The sequence below is a fragment of the Tympanuchus pallidicinctus genome, unplaced genomic scaffold (genome assembly GCF_026119805.1).
Source record: "Tympanuchus pallidicinctus isolate F22 unplaced genomic scaffold, pur_lepc_1.0 scaffold15, whole genome shotgun sequence".
NCBI classification, from domain to species: Eukaryota; Metazoa; Chordata; class Aves; order Galliformes; family Phasianidae; genus Tympanuchus; species Tympanuchus pallidicinctus.
In genome coordinates this window covers 20,290,997-20,306,668 of record NW_026294669.1, presented here as the reverse complement: position 1 = coordinate 20,306,668, position 15,672 = coordinate 20,290,997, and the positions used below count along the sequence as shown (strand labels likewise).

The 15,672-nt window shown below is 38.4% G+C and overlaps 2 protein-coding genes across 10 annotated transcripts in view; one reads left to right on the top strand and one right to left on the bottom strand.

The window, feature by feature from the left end:
• The window catches only part of GPR155 (G protein-coupled receptor 155), a 35,542-nt gene extending 29,550 nt beyond the window's left edge, over positions 1 to 5,992 (top strand). For 7 of the 9 annotated variants that reach the window (XM_052676244.1, XM_052676241.1, XM_052676238.1 and 4 more), the window contains 4 exons: positions 23 to 118; positions 1,048 to 1,112; positions 1,824 to 1,961; positions 4,060 to 5,992. In XM_052676244.1, coding sequence (XP_052532204.1) covers positions 23 to 118; positions 1,048 to 1,112; positions 1,824 to 1,961; positions 4,060 to 4,282 — 522 coding nt within the window. In that variant the 3' untranslated portion in view covers positions 4,283 to 5,992. Of the gene's footprint in view, positions 1 to 22; positions 119 to 1,047; positions 1,113 to 1,823; positions 2,035 to 2,234; positions 2,350 to 4,059 lie in introns of those variants that run through there. The other 2 variants (XR_008204909.1, XR_008204910.1) reach the window with 2 other exon arrangements.
• Positions 5,993 to 7,607: 1,615 nt separating this feature from the next.
• SCRN3 (secernin 3) lies at positions 7,608 to 15,651 on the bottom strand. The gene is made up of 7 exons (XM_052676257.1): positions 15,491 to 15,651; positions 15,135 to 15,316; positions 14,434 to 14,633; positions 13,792 to 14,004; positions 11,171 to 11,333; positions 10,646 to 10,826; positions 7,608 to 9,468 (listed from the first exon to the last, which is right to left on the bottom strand). Exons 2-7 carry the CDS (start codon positions 15,233 to 15,235, stop codon positions 9,313 to 9,315), a joined length of 1,014 nt encoding a protein of 337 aa, XP_052532217.1. The 5' UTR covers positions 15,236 to 15,316; positions 15,491 to 15,651; the 3' UTR covers positions 7,608 to 9,312.
• Between the last annotated feature and the right edge of the window lie 21 nt (positions 15,652 to 15,672).

Genomic DNA, 15,672 nt, shown 5'->3' with positions numbered 1-15,672 from the left:
TTTGTTTTGTGTTTTTTAACAGAATCTTTCCAGCTGTTTATGGTGGCTGTTCAACCAAGAACCTGGAAGACTGTATGTGGAATTGCAGTTCTTTTGTGCTGTGTTTAATTTTGGTCAGGTACTTGCTGATGTTTATTTTGAAAATAGCTTTGTTGATATTGCAGCTCGTGCTGTTACAAGTGCTGTATGATCAAGTCCTCAAATAATACTGAAGACACTGGTTCCTTAAGCTGTTTTGATTATTTTCCCCCTGAATTTTTTCTTTTCTTTTGATAGTTGTCTTATCATAATGAGATTGCCTTGAGTATGAGCACTTTAAGAGGTACAAATGGCAGCTGAGTGCCAAATGTCCATTGAGACAGAGTAGAATTTCAGCTTTATTTTTAGCAGAAAATTTCTGCATAACTGCTTAGGTGCAGTATAGCTACATAGATACTTTGGCTATAGGGCTTCAAGTTACTACTTCTGCAGTTGCAGTTTCTTCACTATTAAGTAATACTTGACACAATTATATGTACAAATGTTGCAACTGCACATAACTTATTTCAGTGCAAACTGACATGTTAGACGGTGGACTACGAAGGTGAAAGCAAAACAGTGTTAGTACTTACCACAGGGAGTATTGCTCAGGTCTGTGGACAAGTGCACCTCTGAGATGCAGTGCAGAATCAAGTAATGATAGTCTGGCTTTGTTACAAAAGCAGCATGGAAGAATAGTGGGAGAACATTACAGCATGTAAATTGTAGTCAGTTCTTTTCTTGACATTAACAAAGAGATTGAAATAACTGGCTGTGTAAAGATACTGACATTTTGTTCATCAGATAGCTTACTTATTGAACTGCTTCTTTGAGAATTTATTTGACAGACATATATTTTAAGGACTAAGTGAAAAAACAAAGCAGAAACAAAATGAATTTCAAATAGTGACTGGGAAAGAGAGATACTCTCAATTTGTGTTTTGGCAATTAGTTGGTAACATTTTATTTCTAGTCTTCAGAAGTCAAAATTTTTTGCTTAATCTATTTCCTCTGTGTTTTTTCCTTTAGGGCTTCATTTCCTTTGGTATTTTTGGCTTAGATAAGCATTTAATCATTCTGCCATTCAAGCGAAAGTAAGTAGAACATTTACACTTATATGTACAAGTTTAATTACTAACAGCAATAATTTAAAAAGAGTTTGGAGTGTTCTGTGCCATAGCATTCAATTCCCTATTTGTTTTATTTTTAAAATTTCTTCTTCTCTGCCAGCTATGGAGAGCTAATTGCAGTTCACTATATGTGAGTTTTTACTGCTGCCCTGATACACTCGCACTGACAAAAATCTCACAAACTCCCAATAGACAAAATCCTTGTCTAACGATGGTAAAGCGTGTAGTACTGGGTCTTCAGAAATAATTTCAGCTGAAGAGAAAGATTTATTTGTGAGTGCTGGTCCTGATTCTTTCAGCACTGTTTTAAAGTCCTCTAGTAATTGGCTCGTACAAGTTCTTTGTGTGGATGGAGACTTTTATTGGTACCTCACTTTGAAGAAGTAAGTTGTACAAAATCATCTTTAAATTAGAGCTAGGTGGCTGCGTTGTGAATCCAGCAGTGAGGGCTGTTTCCCAGCTACTCTCTGTCCTTCCTTCTGCCTGAGCCCAAAGTAAAACTTCTCAGTGTTCAAAGGGCGTACAAGTATATTAGGAAGATCATATTAAAAACATTTGCAGAAAAACAGTGAAAAGCCATGATGAGATTCCTGTGAGTTCCATTTTCAGTTTCCTTGAAAGAGCCTTTGTTTGATTTAATTTTTTTTTTTTGTTACTCCCATCTCTCCACCCCAGGCTTGAATTGCTCTGGGGAGGAAGAGAAGCAGAAGGGCGTGCAGATCACACTCTACCTGAGGAAATCAGGATGACCTGTCAACAGTTTGTTCATTATCACAGAGATCACTGTGTCAAAAGCATTGTCAAAGGCAGAAGGTAAGGTTTTCCCCCTTCATATTTAACCTGTTAACAAAGCTCATAGCTCACCTTTTGGAAATAATGAAATGCAGTACATTCATTCTGTTGGTGATTTCTGTTCTGACCTATTTACTCAAACCTTCAAGTGAAGATTAAGAATTTTGCAGTAACATGTAGAAAATATTTCTTGTCTAAGACTGAAATGCTGAGGTACAAATTGTCATGTTATTTCATCTAGGTTTGATGGTTTTGTAGCTCCTCATTGAGTCCTGCCCCAGTTCTTGCAATTAGCAGGAGTTTAGGAACTAATGTACGTTCAGTGTCTGCAACAGCATGTGTGATGCTTCATTTTTGTCTTCTAATTAATAAGGTGTTTGTATTTATGGTAGAAAATGTTACTAACAGCTATTGCAGGAGGCAAAACTATGGCAACAGAGGCACTTACTGTCTGAGAGTGGAACATCTTTAGGACTTTACACCTTTTGAGTTCATACAGTTTCTTTTGCTGATTCCTCTCATGAACCTTAAACCCCAATTGTGAGATTGCCCAAGCTTGCAGACCCAAATTATGATCAAAGATCGTAATGATCAAAGGTTATGTATTCAGTTATGTTCAGGTGGATGAGAAGAGAAATGCAGACAGAAGCATCTGGAATAAGAAAAAGATACTTGCCTGCAATTATATATCTAGTATGTAAAGCAGAGAGATGAAGAGTTGTTTGAACAGAACAATTTTTTTTACTTCTCTTGGCATGGAAGCTCTCTAGTAGGACTAGTTCTGCAGGGGGAAATTCTCTCAATAGTCAGATAATCTGAAACCGTATTCCAGAACTACTTCTTTGGCAGCTGTGTTCCCTAAGAAGTAAAAGTAGAGAGTTATTAACATAGGAAAAAAAAATGAACTATGGCAGGGCAAGGACTTGCCATACAGAAATGAAGTATTGGAAACTGTTTTGAAATAAGATGGGTTTTAAAGCTCTGTGTTTGTGTTTTTGCACTTCTGCTATTGAGATTTCTTGGGTTTTGGGCTGTTTGGTTAGTTTTAGTGTTTTGTTTTTTTTGTTTTTTTTTTAATTATGTATCATCTGAGAGAATACATCAAAATCTGACTTTAAGTGCTTTATTGTTTTCATATTATGTTTGTGCAGAACAAGTTTCACATCTTTTTTTTTTCCTCCCTGTGGATTAAGATGAAGCATTTATATTTGTAACTTGATCCTATCCTCATTGATTTGAACATGCTATAACTGAGACCTTCTGATCATGGATTTCTATTTGTTAGATTTTTTTTTCTCTCCTATGATAGTAAGTTGCTATCTGTTACTGCTGCTTTTAACTTGGATTTAAAAAAAAAAAAAAAAAAAAGGGAAAAAGAAATAGAAGTTTATTTTTTGCTATTCTGTACAATTGTTAATCATCTTCAGAAACTCTATGCTTGGTTTCCATAGAGGAGATTTTAGATGAGCAGAAACATTCATTGCTGCAGGTAAATTTCAGAATGGTATTTCACTGCAGCAAGGCTAGATGTCAGTGGAATTACTTCATGAATCTGTTATGTAAGTCAGTAAATTAGTTGTCTTCTTTCATTTATTCTTAGTACTGCCTGCTGTAGTAAATATTTAACCAGATATTCAAGTTAAACAGTCTTTGTTTACAATGTATGTAAGCAGCTGTTTTCTGCTTGAAGCTGGAGAGGAATTATAAAATGGTATTGAAGCACAGGCGGAGGTCCTGCTGCTGCAGGCATGCTGCACCCAAATCATATTTTGTTGCAGAAATGGTCATGCTAATGAGTGCATGAGAAATAAGTAGTCAGTAAATAGGCTTGCACTATGTGTGCTAGTAGGAAAACTGCTGCTTCTGTTTGTTGATATTTATTTACAGAGGCCTAAAATAACTTTATGTAAATTTCGCTTAAGTGTCTGTAGGAAAAGGTAGTGAACACTGGCATGTCCCTAATATGCAAAACTTGCAAATTCTCCTCTAAACTAAACATGCTCTTAACTATCATGATGTCTTTCCTTGTTTCCTGCTATTTTTCCTTGCCTTTCCCCATCGTGCAGTGGTGATACCAGATTTACAGAACATGTGGGTGAATCATTCCTTTGACATACAGGTGTGGTGCAAAGACCTCCACTGGCATCTTCTTTGGCTGTGATCTGGTGAACTGGCTCATCCAAGTTGGCCTCGCCTCTGACCGTGGTGAAGCTGTGATGTACGGAGACAGACTGATGAAAGGAGGTGTCATCCAGCATATTACAAATGAATTTGAATTTCGGGATGAATATTTATATTACCGCTTTGTTCAAAAGAGAGCAACTACAGCTGAGAGCCAATGACCTGAGCATGTAGACAGAGGGCAGGCAGGTAGGGGTAAATGTGACCATCTCTTCTGGGTTTGCTGCTGAAACTGGAAGTGGTTCTTTCTCAGGGCTCCTTGGAGGGTCCTGTTACCTTCTCGTGTAAAGTTCAGAAATGTGGTTCTACTTCTGTCTATTCTGAAGCAAATGATAGCCATTCTCAGTAAGTGCTAAACCAGAAAGCAACTAGATCACAGCAGGATACTCTGGATTTCTTCCATTTTCAGCAAAACAAATAGTAAATTAATATGCATCACTGACATATTATACAGACACAACAGCAACTTTAGTGACTGGTGTCACAATGGAAAAAAACATATCAGAGGGGAATATTTCATGTCACTGTATGTTTTATAGTATTTCAGCGTGATGCAATCTTGATCCTTGTTCAAGGTCAAGCTCCCACTTCATAGAAATAAGACTTATTCCATCATATCTCTTTTTTTACTACTGCATACTTTTGCATAACACCAGAAACTTTTTCTGGCTGTTTACACCTCACACCAAGCAGTTTGTTTCCCCTTTAAATATAAAATCCTCCTTTTCTAATAATAGAATTCTTATGAAGAGATTACAACGTCATAGAATTAAAGCTGAGGAAATAAGGAGTAAATAAAAAATAGTTTTCTACAAAGATACTTCAGAAACATACAATAATAATCCCCACTTCTCAAATTAGGAAACGATGATGTATTCTTACATAAACAGCTGATCCTGAAGTTTTCTCTTTTAGTGGTGGTAACAGCTTTGTCAAGAGTGGATTTTTACTTTCTGGAGTAAGCCTCCATTATAATTCAGAAGTGCCAGCCTCAGATAGAGAATGTGTAGAAGCCTAGGACACCTGTGCAAGTCAAGATCCAACATTTTATTAAGCCATGAGATCTTTTAAATAACATGCATTGACTTCTAAGTCTATTCTATAAACAACCCTAATGGAGCATCAAGGTTAAGGTTTACAAAAGCTGGAGATATTAGAATGTTGTTATTATTGGGCATGTAACAGAGTTTTCAAATAGGCCTCAGGTATCCCTCTGTGATGTTAAGTGGTTAATCCAGTGTCATTCAGATTCTCATGCACTGAAAGCAAAAACTTCAAGAGTAGTTTGAAGAGGTTAAAGACAAATTGCAGTATCTGATAGCCATTACGCTGCTAGGAAAAGCAGTTCTAATGCTGAAAGAAGGCATTTATTTGTCTATATAAAATGTTATATAATGAGGGAAAGGAACAAAAATACTAAAATAGTATTTGCACATCTGGAATAGTCAAGGAAATGACTTTTTAAAAAAGCATCCTTTAATTTAACTTTATTTTTTAAATACAGATTTTATGACAGCTACTTATGTGTCTACTCTGTATTAAGAACTGAAAATGATTTTAGCAGCATAATCTATTGTTCAGGAAACAGTCATTTTATGGTAGCTATAACTTTGCAAAAGATTTCAGTCTTATTGCAAACCTTCAGTGTACTCTGACACATAACTACATAGGTACACTACACAAACTGATATATTTTAATGGTTCCAGCAACAAGGTAATTGGGCTGTGGCCACAAAAGAAAACGATAGTTTGATTTCCATTAGAATTGCTGAAGACATCAGACATTTTGGAATGACTAGATATACATGTCTAAAGAGCAGAAGCTATATTCTAAATATTGTAACTTATTAATAAATCTGATATTGATTTCAGAGTTCTGGTTGTGGTGTGATGCAAGGCGTGTGGGGTTACGTGTGCATGTGAGTTGTACAAGAAGTGCTTCTTTCTGAGAGATTGGTTGACGTGGCTCCTGGATTTCAGATTTGCTATGGGGAGTATGCAGAGTGGTTGTTAATGGATGTCCACCAGTTTTCTTCTAATTGCATGCCTGCTCCTGATGCCAGCAAGGAGCTAATTCAGATCTTCAGGAATGTTTTGAAATCATCTCCTTAGCAAATACTTTTTATTTCAGAAAACTGTTCAGATGTTCAAGCTTAACTAAGCTCAGTTTGACGGCCCTAAGTTTAGTCGTCATTCTTGCACTCAGCTCTCATTCTCATCATGATGTCCTTGCCTTGGCCTCTTAGTAATGGCTCATTCCTAGAACCAAATCTAGCACTTCCCAGATTTGAAAACAGCATAGCTGTTTTAAATAAGAAATTGCTCAAAATGTTTGCTTAGAGATGTTTGCTTTAAAAAATCTACTGAAAAAGGACATCTTTTGATAACAACTGACAAATACGGTTAGATGAACTGTTACAACACTGTGACTTCTGATGTAGCTAGTCTGATGAGAGTCTATGATGATTAACAAAAGAAACTGTAAAACAAATATGGAACATACTAATATATTTCTAAATCATTGGAGATTTTTGGAAGCGAAGGACAGGCTTAGAGTAACATTAGGAAGTTATTTAACTCTTATACCTGACAAATATTTGATTCTACTCGGGAGCACCAGTAGACTTTAAAATAGTTGGCAGTTAAGTGTAGAGCAGTTGCTTATCTAGTGATGTTTTTGTAAATGGCTTTGCTTTTAAGCCTTGGTCAGTGATGCAGTGAGTTCTGTTTTTTGAAGGTTGGTCAGCTTAGGACAGATATCAGTTAACTCGGAAGCTGTTTGTTTTTTGTATTTTTTTTAAATTATTAGTTTTTAAATAATGATCCTTAATTAAGTTTGAGATTTAAAAAAACAAAGAACCCTGTAAGACATTTCTAGGTGAAGTACATGCAAAGATTGCCCTCTGGAGGACATTGTGATGTATATATTTTTTAAGTGCGGTTGTGGGGGGGTAGGGCTATTTACTCCTTCTGCACTCATCTTGTGTTTTGTACCACATGTGTACTAAGATAAAATCCCAGGAAGAAAGGTAACAAAATATCTTCTACTCTGTTGGCCATGACTTGGTACATCTGAACACATCATCTTGTTTTTACTGTGTATACTGTAGACAAATAACAGACAACATAGAAATTGGAAGAACAGCTGGCCTATATCTGCATATATTACAGTCTGACCAATGTGTGTTTAACCTGATAACCTGGTTAATTGCTGTCCTGAGATTAAGTGGCCAAGAAGTTTGCTTAAAGGCCTGGTGCAACCACCTTCTCTACTTCCATTACTTTGTAAATTTACTATACTTGCAGTGTAGTATGAAATTGTGTATCTCATTTTCCTATGCTGCTTCTAAACTTATCTCTTACCTTGGTTTCCTGCACAGTTTTATTCGGCATTTATTTCTTCTTTGAAGTTATCGTGGAGCTAGTGTGGAAAAACTGATGATCCCAAATAGGACACAGATGCAAATTAATTGTCAGATACAGATATTCATGAGCAAAACGGGTAAATACAACATATTTTTATTAAATATACCATTTAGTTCACAAACATGCACTCTACTATTGAATTTCTAAGAAATGATGATGGTAAGACATGCACAAAAGGTTGACAGTTGACTCAAGCTTATTTCCTTAGACAGCCTTATTACTGCCACTCAGTCAGTATATGATCTATATATACATGATCTATATAGGAAGTTGAAGAACTGCTACACTGACCCATTCAATTCTCGGTGTGGATCTGAATATGCTACCACCACATTAATCAAAAAGAACAGATCTGATCAAGTTTTCTTCATCTTCTTTGTTTGGCAGCATATTACAAACGTCATTTTATATGTATTTCTTATATCTGCCTAGAATGCTTTTTCTCCTGGGAATATAGAATGGCTTGCAAAATATCAAAACTTTGTTTAGTTTTCTTACATCTGAGATGACTCCAGAAACTGAGGAATATAAAGCATTCATCAAAGGAATGGTCTTTCTGTGGCCTGTAGGGATATTGCATCTGTCTATCTTGTCTATCACTGTCTATCACTACTATCACTGTAATTTCAAAGCTCCATTTCATTTTACACATTCTCTTCTGAAGGTCCACAGAAGCACTGAGATTTTTTTCCTTGGCTTGTAATTTTTATCATGCTTGATCACATAGCAAAGTCAGAACCTTCCTTCCTTTTTTTGCTCTCTTTATCCCTCATTATGGTTAATAAAAGTAGTGTCACAGCTTGACTGCTGCTTTTAGCAGGACTGTGGAGGAAAAGCTTCATTAAATCAACTTCTTTGTCTAGCAATTTTAGTGTAACAAGGTATGGCTAAAATAAAATGAAAAAGTTTGAAGAGTCCTTTTAAGTTCTCCATTGAGGATACATATATGCTTATGTACCCTGACTTATTAATTTCCAGTTGCTTTGTTTAAAACAAGCAAACAAAAACATTACAATAAAGTTTCTTTAAATGCTTCCTTTAAAAAAAACTTCCACACAACATTATAAAATGCATTACAGAATTAATTTAAAATAATTATATTGCATGTAAATAAATTATTTTTGGTATCAGTGGGAAAAATAGGGAAGTGAAAATTGGTAACTTGCAAGATGTTTGCTTTGAATTTCAAGTAATCAGATTTCACAACAAATTGTGACAAAGTTATGATTTGGATTCAGTACAATTTAAGTTCTTAGCCTCATCCTGTGTTAAAGGAGTAGAATGTATGAAATGTGCCTTAGACAGTATTTATCGAAGAGCTGAACAACAATCTTTCTTACCCATACCACTTTCCTTTTTATTCAGTGATACCAATACTTTCTACATTCTAGCAAGACTTCCAGCCTGGCCATTTAAATTCAGGCAAGGAGAAATTCTGCTGCAATTATTAATTTGACTATAAAAGTTACACATGTGTAACATGGGGCTGTTCTGCAACTTAGTCAAGCTACTGAATTCTAATTGCATCCGTGTGTTGTATCAGTCCTTTTTGACAGCTTTTTGCCACCTACAAAGGTACTGCATAGCTCTAAGGGAGGCTTTTCTGCCTTGCTTCCCACAACCAAAAGCTGTTTGGCCTGAATAGAAATCCGCATCTTTAAAACTGTCTGTACTAAATAACTGGTGTATGGAAAACAGGAGGTAATCTATAGAGCCACTCCATTAGAAGAAGTAAATATAAAAGCTATCCATTCAAACAGTAATTTTAACCATATATTTTGAGTTCTTCATCTACACACTGTGAAAAAAGGTTCCCCAGTTGGTTTGTGTCAGGACATCCATTTTGCAGAATTGATTCCATTTCACTCATCTTCCTTTTCTCCAGTGTCTGTATCTTTTCCAGCATTTCTTTACCTTTGCCCTGCAAGAAGGAATGTCTGTGTTTCACTGGAAGCTATACAAGACATGTAGTGTTCATCCCCACAAAATGCTGTTGTACTGTCCTTATTTAACCCTATAATTGTTGATAGAAGTTAGCAAAATTGGCAAATTTTCTTAGATCTTTCCTAATACCTTGGACTCTCTCCATTTCCCTTACATCCTTTGACTAATGTGCCTGGGAGAGGAGCTGCTCTAGGAATTTAAGCCAGCAAGACTTCAGAGGGTGTATGTCCATTTTTTAGATCATGTTAACTGTGTAAACAGGAGAGACACTACTGTTAGAAGTACCTGCCTTCCTGTTTTACCTCCGTGCTCAACTATCTTTGTGATCTTGTTTTCTTTCCTGATGTCCAGGGAAATTCCTCTATACGTACTACTTAATGCTACATTATTTTGGCTGCTTCAGAATAACTTCTGCGTAATTCAGATATTTCTGTAGTGCTTGCTACATCTACGCTGCCACTTAGATCAGCAAAATTAGGATCCATGTAACTGTTAGATGCAGAGCTACGTACAACTTACATGTTGTAAACATGCTGCTAAAATGTATCTGTATTTGATACAACTTGGCACTTCCAGTATCCTTAGAAGATGTACTAGTAAGTGTCGCCATGATTGTCAGTGAGATGCTAATTTTGTGGGGAAAAGAGCTCTACAAGAAGCAGGAGAATAAGAGGAAAAAGTAGGAACAGAACTTCAGTTTGAATAGTCCAACTTCTGTTTCTAAGGTTGTTTGACATGACATGCATAAGAGAGTCTGTCCATACCAAGCAATGGTAAAAGGCATGATCTCCTTGCTGGTAGAGATCAGAGTCCCAAAGAGTTTTAAGTGCTTGCCTCAGGAGCTGTATATTTGCTTGCAGCTGCTCAACCACTTCCCTGTTGTCTGACTAGTGCAGGCCTATGTAGGGCCTCTTTCTTTGCAAGATAAGCAGCATAGATACTTCTCTGGAGCTACACATAGGAGTACAGCTGGTTTCAGTTCTTAGAGTTAGGAAACATATGCCTGCCAGATTCCAAGATGACTGGCTTCTGGAGCACTACTATATTCTTCACCATTCATCTAAGGGCATTTAATGATACCACATTAACAAAATGCGAGCAAGATGCTTATATAAACCACCTGCTTGGACTGGAATCTAATTTAATCAACATACCTTCATAGTTTCCATAACTACAGCAGCATTTTCATGTTTTTTATAGAGCTCATGTCTTCGATCTGGCTTACTCTGAAAACGTGGCTGCTTCTTGACTGGATCATCAGGACCAAATGTAGGGGAGGTAGTTTTTAATAACTCAGTAATTCCAGGCACAAAAATGAAAGGCTTGAACACAGACCTAGGAAGAGAAAATAGAACACAGATCTTTACTGTATAGCTGCGTTAAAAAGGAGGCAGTAGATTGCTGTATTTTCCCCATATTTCTACTTCCTTCTCACAAGGAAGAAGTCTAAAAAAATCAAAAATTCTCCAAACATGTTTTTAAGTCAGTGTGATAGCAGCACGTTTCACTAATTAAGTTGGTAGAGGATGTTAATGTACATAACAAGCATTACATTCCCCCACTGTTCAGCTGGGGGTTCTTTGGAAAACAAAACATAAAGGACTACAGTTAGACAAACTGATACACTTTTCATGTAAGAATTTACAGCTTTTCATCATTATGTCTTGCTGCTGAGTCACCTTGCAGGGTCTGGAGTTCCCGTAAAGAAGTGAATGCATGGCAGATTAGGGTCCTGAGGCAACACAGACACCATGCTTCCAGTTGTCATAAAACCACCTTCCATATTAATGCCACTCTCTTTGTCACGAAGAATTTCCATCATTGTTTCAGAAGTGATAGCACCTATTTCAGACACAAAACAATCATTTACACACAGTGCTATTTATACTGCCAGCTGGTACATTTTCTGCAACTGGCTGCTTTTACCTTTAGTAGGCAATGCCAACCTTACTTTTTCTGTTTGGAAAAAAAAAAAAAAAAGCCAAACCATACTTTACTATGTAACACTTCAAAATATCACTGTTTTCCCCCAAGTATTTATTTCAAAGAGTAGGTGATAATGAGCTACAACATTTGTGACTTCAAAAAGGATGAGGGAGGGAGGGAAAGAAGGTGGGTGATGCATCTCAGAAAGATGTGGTGCATATGGCTTGCAAATGGTCATCCACACAGTAACAGTAATTTTTCAGGTGAAAATCAGTAGGTTGGATTAGAGGCTGAACTTTGTAAGTACTGTGCTGGAGTTAAGAAGACAAACAGTCATATTGGTCGTTGTGATCTGTACACAGGTAATGCTTTGAAATGTAAGTAGTAACTGCGTGGATTTTGTATGCCTTTGAAATGAAGCCCTGAGATGTTTTCTTTGCTCTAGCATCTGACCTTCCAAAGCACAAAAGCTTCAAGTTGACGATCAGAATGATGAAATTCATCAACTTATTTTATATACAGAATCAACAAAAACTACAATAGTAAATCCATTTTCAAGTGCTAACTGCCTTTGAGAAGTATAGTACCAAATGTCTTTATGATAATAGTTCTTTCTTCTCAATGGGGTGAGCATCTAGATGCTCAGCATCTACTCTTCACACGCTGTTGCTGTTCATATACACCATACACCAAAGCTGAAACCCCAGTAGCCCTAGGCAATCCAATATTCCAACAGGCAGCACTTGCTATGCTTTTTTTGAATTTATTGTACCAGTTGAGCATATACTTAGAACAGAATAAGACTAGTCTTTTTTCTGCTGGGAAGGACCATCTACGTTTAGTCTCTGTGGTTGCCTCAGTGAATTCTAGCTGCATAAAGACATTTTTTAAACTGTCTTGCTGTTTACTTTTAAAATACACTATTGATAAGTCAGATGTGCCTTTAAAAAAAAAAAAAGCACTACAAACTGTCTGTTGTCAGGCCTACAGGAAAATAATCTCTTGTCAGTATTCTCACAGTTGTCCGGGCAAGTTGGAAAATAAAAATCAGCAAGCTGGACAAATCAATGAAACTAAGCAGCAGTTGGTTTGTGAGCTGCAAGCTGGCAACCTGTCAAGCAGAAAAGGTGTTGCCTATTTTCCACTAGACTTTTTTTTTTTTTTTTTTTTTTTTTAATTACTTTATATTCCTAAAATACATTCCTTATTATTTGAAATGTGAATAACATTTATCTAAAAATGGTCTTCATGTGGTAGGAAGCATGGGAGAAAAAAAAAGCTGTAATGCCATGGAGGGAAAAAGCTGGGCAGGATGGATTAAGAAACCAGTGATTTTACTGCTCCTTTAAACCAAATAGCTTCTGGTTAGGACACCTATTTAAAATAAATCTAAACGGAACTGAAACCATGTGAGGTTGATAACCTGAACACCTAGTGTGATTGTTCAAATGGCTCAGGTAATGCCTGAAAATGGGGATTTAGAATGAAAACACTGATAGAATCCCAGCATTGTTATCATACAGGTAAATACAGGTATTATGAAAATGCTTTCAGTATTCAGAACCTGCAATTCCCAAAATGAATGCAGGATTTACATGATTGCTAAAGCAGGAAAGCAAAAAGTAATTCATTCTGATGCATGAACTAACTGCTGAACTTGGTCTGACAGAGCTCAGCCAAATAAGTAAAAAACTCGGGGTGCAGGGTTACTGGAGTTCAAATTAATTACTTCAAATGAGCAAGTGAAGGCAGATGTATCAAAAAGCTGCCAGGTGGATGCAGTTTGAAGTAATAGCTTCTCTCTAGAGAGGTCTGAAAATAAATAAGTTGGTGATTAGGAGCACCTGCTTAGAGTACAGAAAATTCTTTTATTCTGCTCTCAGTGTTTCACTAGGCTGCATAAGGTTAGAGTAGCAGTTACAGTGAAATCACAAAGATTTAAAAAATAATCTCAAAAATAAACACAAGATAATGTATGTGAACACTGTGCTGGTGAACGGCACTAGATTAAAGATGTTCATGGGATTCTTTATGGCTGCCAATGCTTGGGAGTCCGTTTTAGCCTCTGCTTTTTTAGTTATAGGTACAGTAGTGATATACAACATACCAGAATGATTCAGAGCGTGCTCTTACAGACTTTTTAGCAGTGTGGTCTCAGTGTTGTTATTGTAGCTGGGTGTTTGATATTGGATGCTTGCTTTATTTTTTTTTCCCTCGTCACCAAATTGGCAAAAATGAACAAAAGTCTCCAAAATTCAGTGTTTCTTCTTTAGGAAAATCATGTGAAAGATTGCCCACATCAGAGGTTTACTCATCTGTGATTTAAATTAACATAGCTCACCATGCAGTCTTAAAAAAATACAAAAAATGATACCTTTATTTTTGTTCAGAAGTTTGTAGCCTTCACAATAGCGGCTTCTGGATGTAGTCATTCTAGCAGTATTTACATAAGAATACGTGGCAGCAAAATCAAATTCCTTTTCCCCATCCCACCAGCCCTTGCTTTTGGCATATTCCTTCATCTCCGGATGTTCTCTGTCAATCTTGGTTGTGATAGAGAGCTGGTTGGAAATATTCCGCACACCTCCTGTTTGTAAGGGGAAGAAAGAATCATTTGAATACAGTGAACGCTTTTTCCTCTCCTACTGTTTACATTTAATTCCACTGCTACCAGTGTGACTCCACTGAGTCATATTTCAAGCTCTGTCCTGACAGTTCCCAGCCTTACATTCTCAGACTGCAAAAGACATAGCTCAACACCTCAGGGCGCACTGACCCTGTCAGCACTGACTGTTACCAAACTGAATTGATTACTACCATCCCTAAGACTGTACGTACTGCTACTGTTCTCATCCTGGCCTGCTTGCTGTCCTCTGTTCTTCAAGTTGCAGAAGATGCAACTCCCATCCATGTCCTGAGGCTAGTTTCATGCCTTCATGAAGTGGTAAGTGAAAGCTAGAAAACTGCCACTTGTCACCACATTCAAAATACTTAAAAGAGAGTATATCATCCATACCTTCTACTTTTTCTGCTGCCCAGTGTTTTCCTGATGTCTCCAGCACCCACGCTTCCTTTCTGTCAGCTATTAGAAAGCTGTTATGGTATGTAAAGGCCATGTGGCTCTCCATGCAGTTTCCTCCCTGGCCATATTTTTCTAGCAAATCAACTATGACAGTAAGAGCCTTTTCGGCTGTGTCTGCTCTCTCAAGTCCAAGCCTAAAACAGAAGGAAGACGTTATCTTTGGAATGACGAGCTTGAACGTAACTATTTAGCATGACTATTCAGATCGAACTGGAATGCACAAGCAGTTGTCATTATTTACACGGAGATGTGCGGCTAGTTAAGTGTGAGAGGGGGGAAATAGCAAGTGAGTCCAGACCTTAGGAAAGGCCCACGCACTGGGTCCTGAAGTGCAGCTGTGCTTCTGTTACAAGTCTTGTTTCAGATCAGTTTTGTAGAGAACAAAAATTCTTGATAACTTCCTTGTCAGACTTTATTTTGGTGTGTGATACCTCTCCCAACCCCAGCTCCTAGCACAGAGGAATGAGCTAACTGCTGTGCCAGTAAATATTTATTTTTAACCACAGTGAGAATAGCAGAAGAGACAGATGTGTTTCCTGCGTGTGAAGGCACTTATTTACCCATGTAGCTCAATGCAAACATTTTGAAATTAAGTTCTGAATCCGGTCCCATTTACCAAAGCGGCGTGTGCAGACCTTACGAGATCCATGCCCAGGAGCGCCTCGGCACCGCACACCTCCTCGCGGCCCCACACGGCCTCGTTCCCGATGCACACCCCGTGCTCGTTGGCGCCCATCTCTGCGCCCCACAGCCAGGACGGGCGGCTCAGGACCACGGCGTAGGTTTGCTCCACTTGCTCAACCGCGATGTAGGTGCACTGCAACGAGCCGCGGCAAAGACGTCGCCTTTAACGCCGCCGTTCCCGCGGGCATCCGCCCTCCTCCCTCACTCCACCCCGCGTCCTCCCGACTCGCCGCGCGGAGCCCCGCTCGGGCTGCCGGGGCCGCTTCCGTGAGCGCGCCCCGTCTGGGCGGCCCCCGCCGCGCCTCACCTCCAGCTGGGCGCCGGGCGGGTGCGAGGCGGCCGGGACGTACAGCACCTCCTGCACCTCATCCGACGGCCGGTCCGAGTTCTTCCCGAACACCACCCGGCCCCCTGCGGCGGCGGGCGGCAGCGCCACGAAGGTGTCGCAGGAGCGGGGCGGCGGGCGGGCAGCCATGCTGGCGGCGGCTG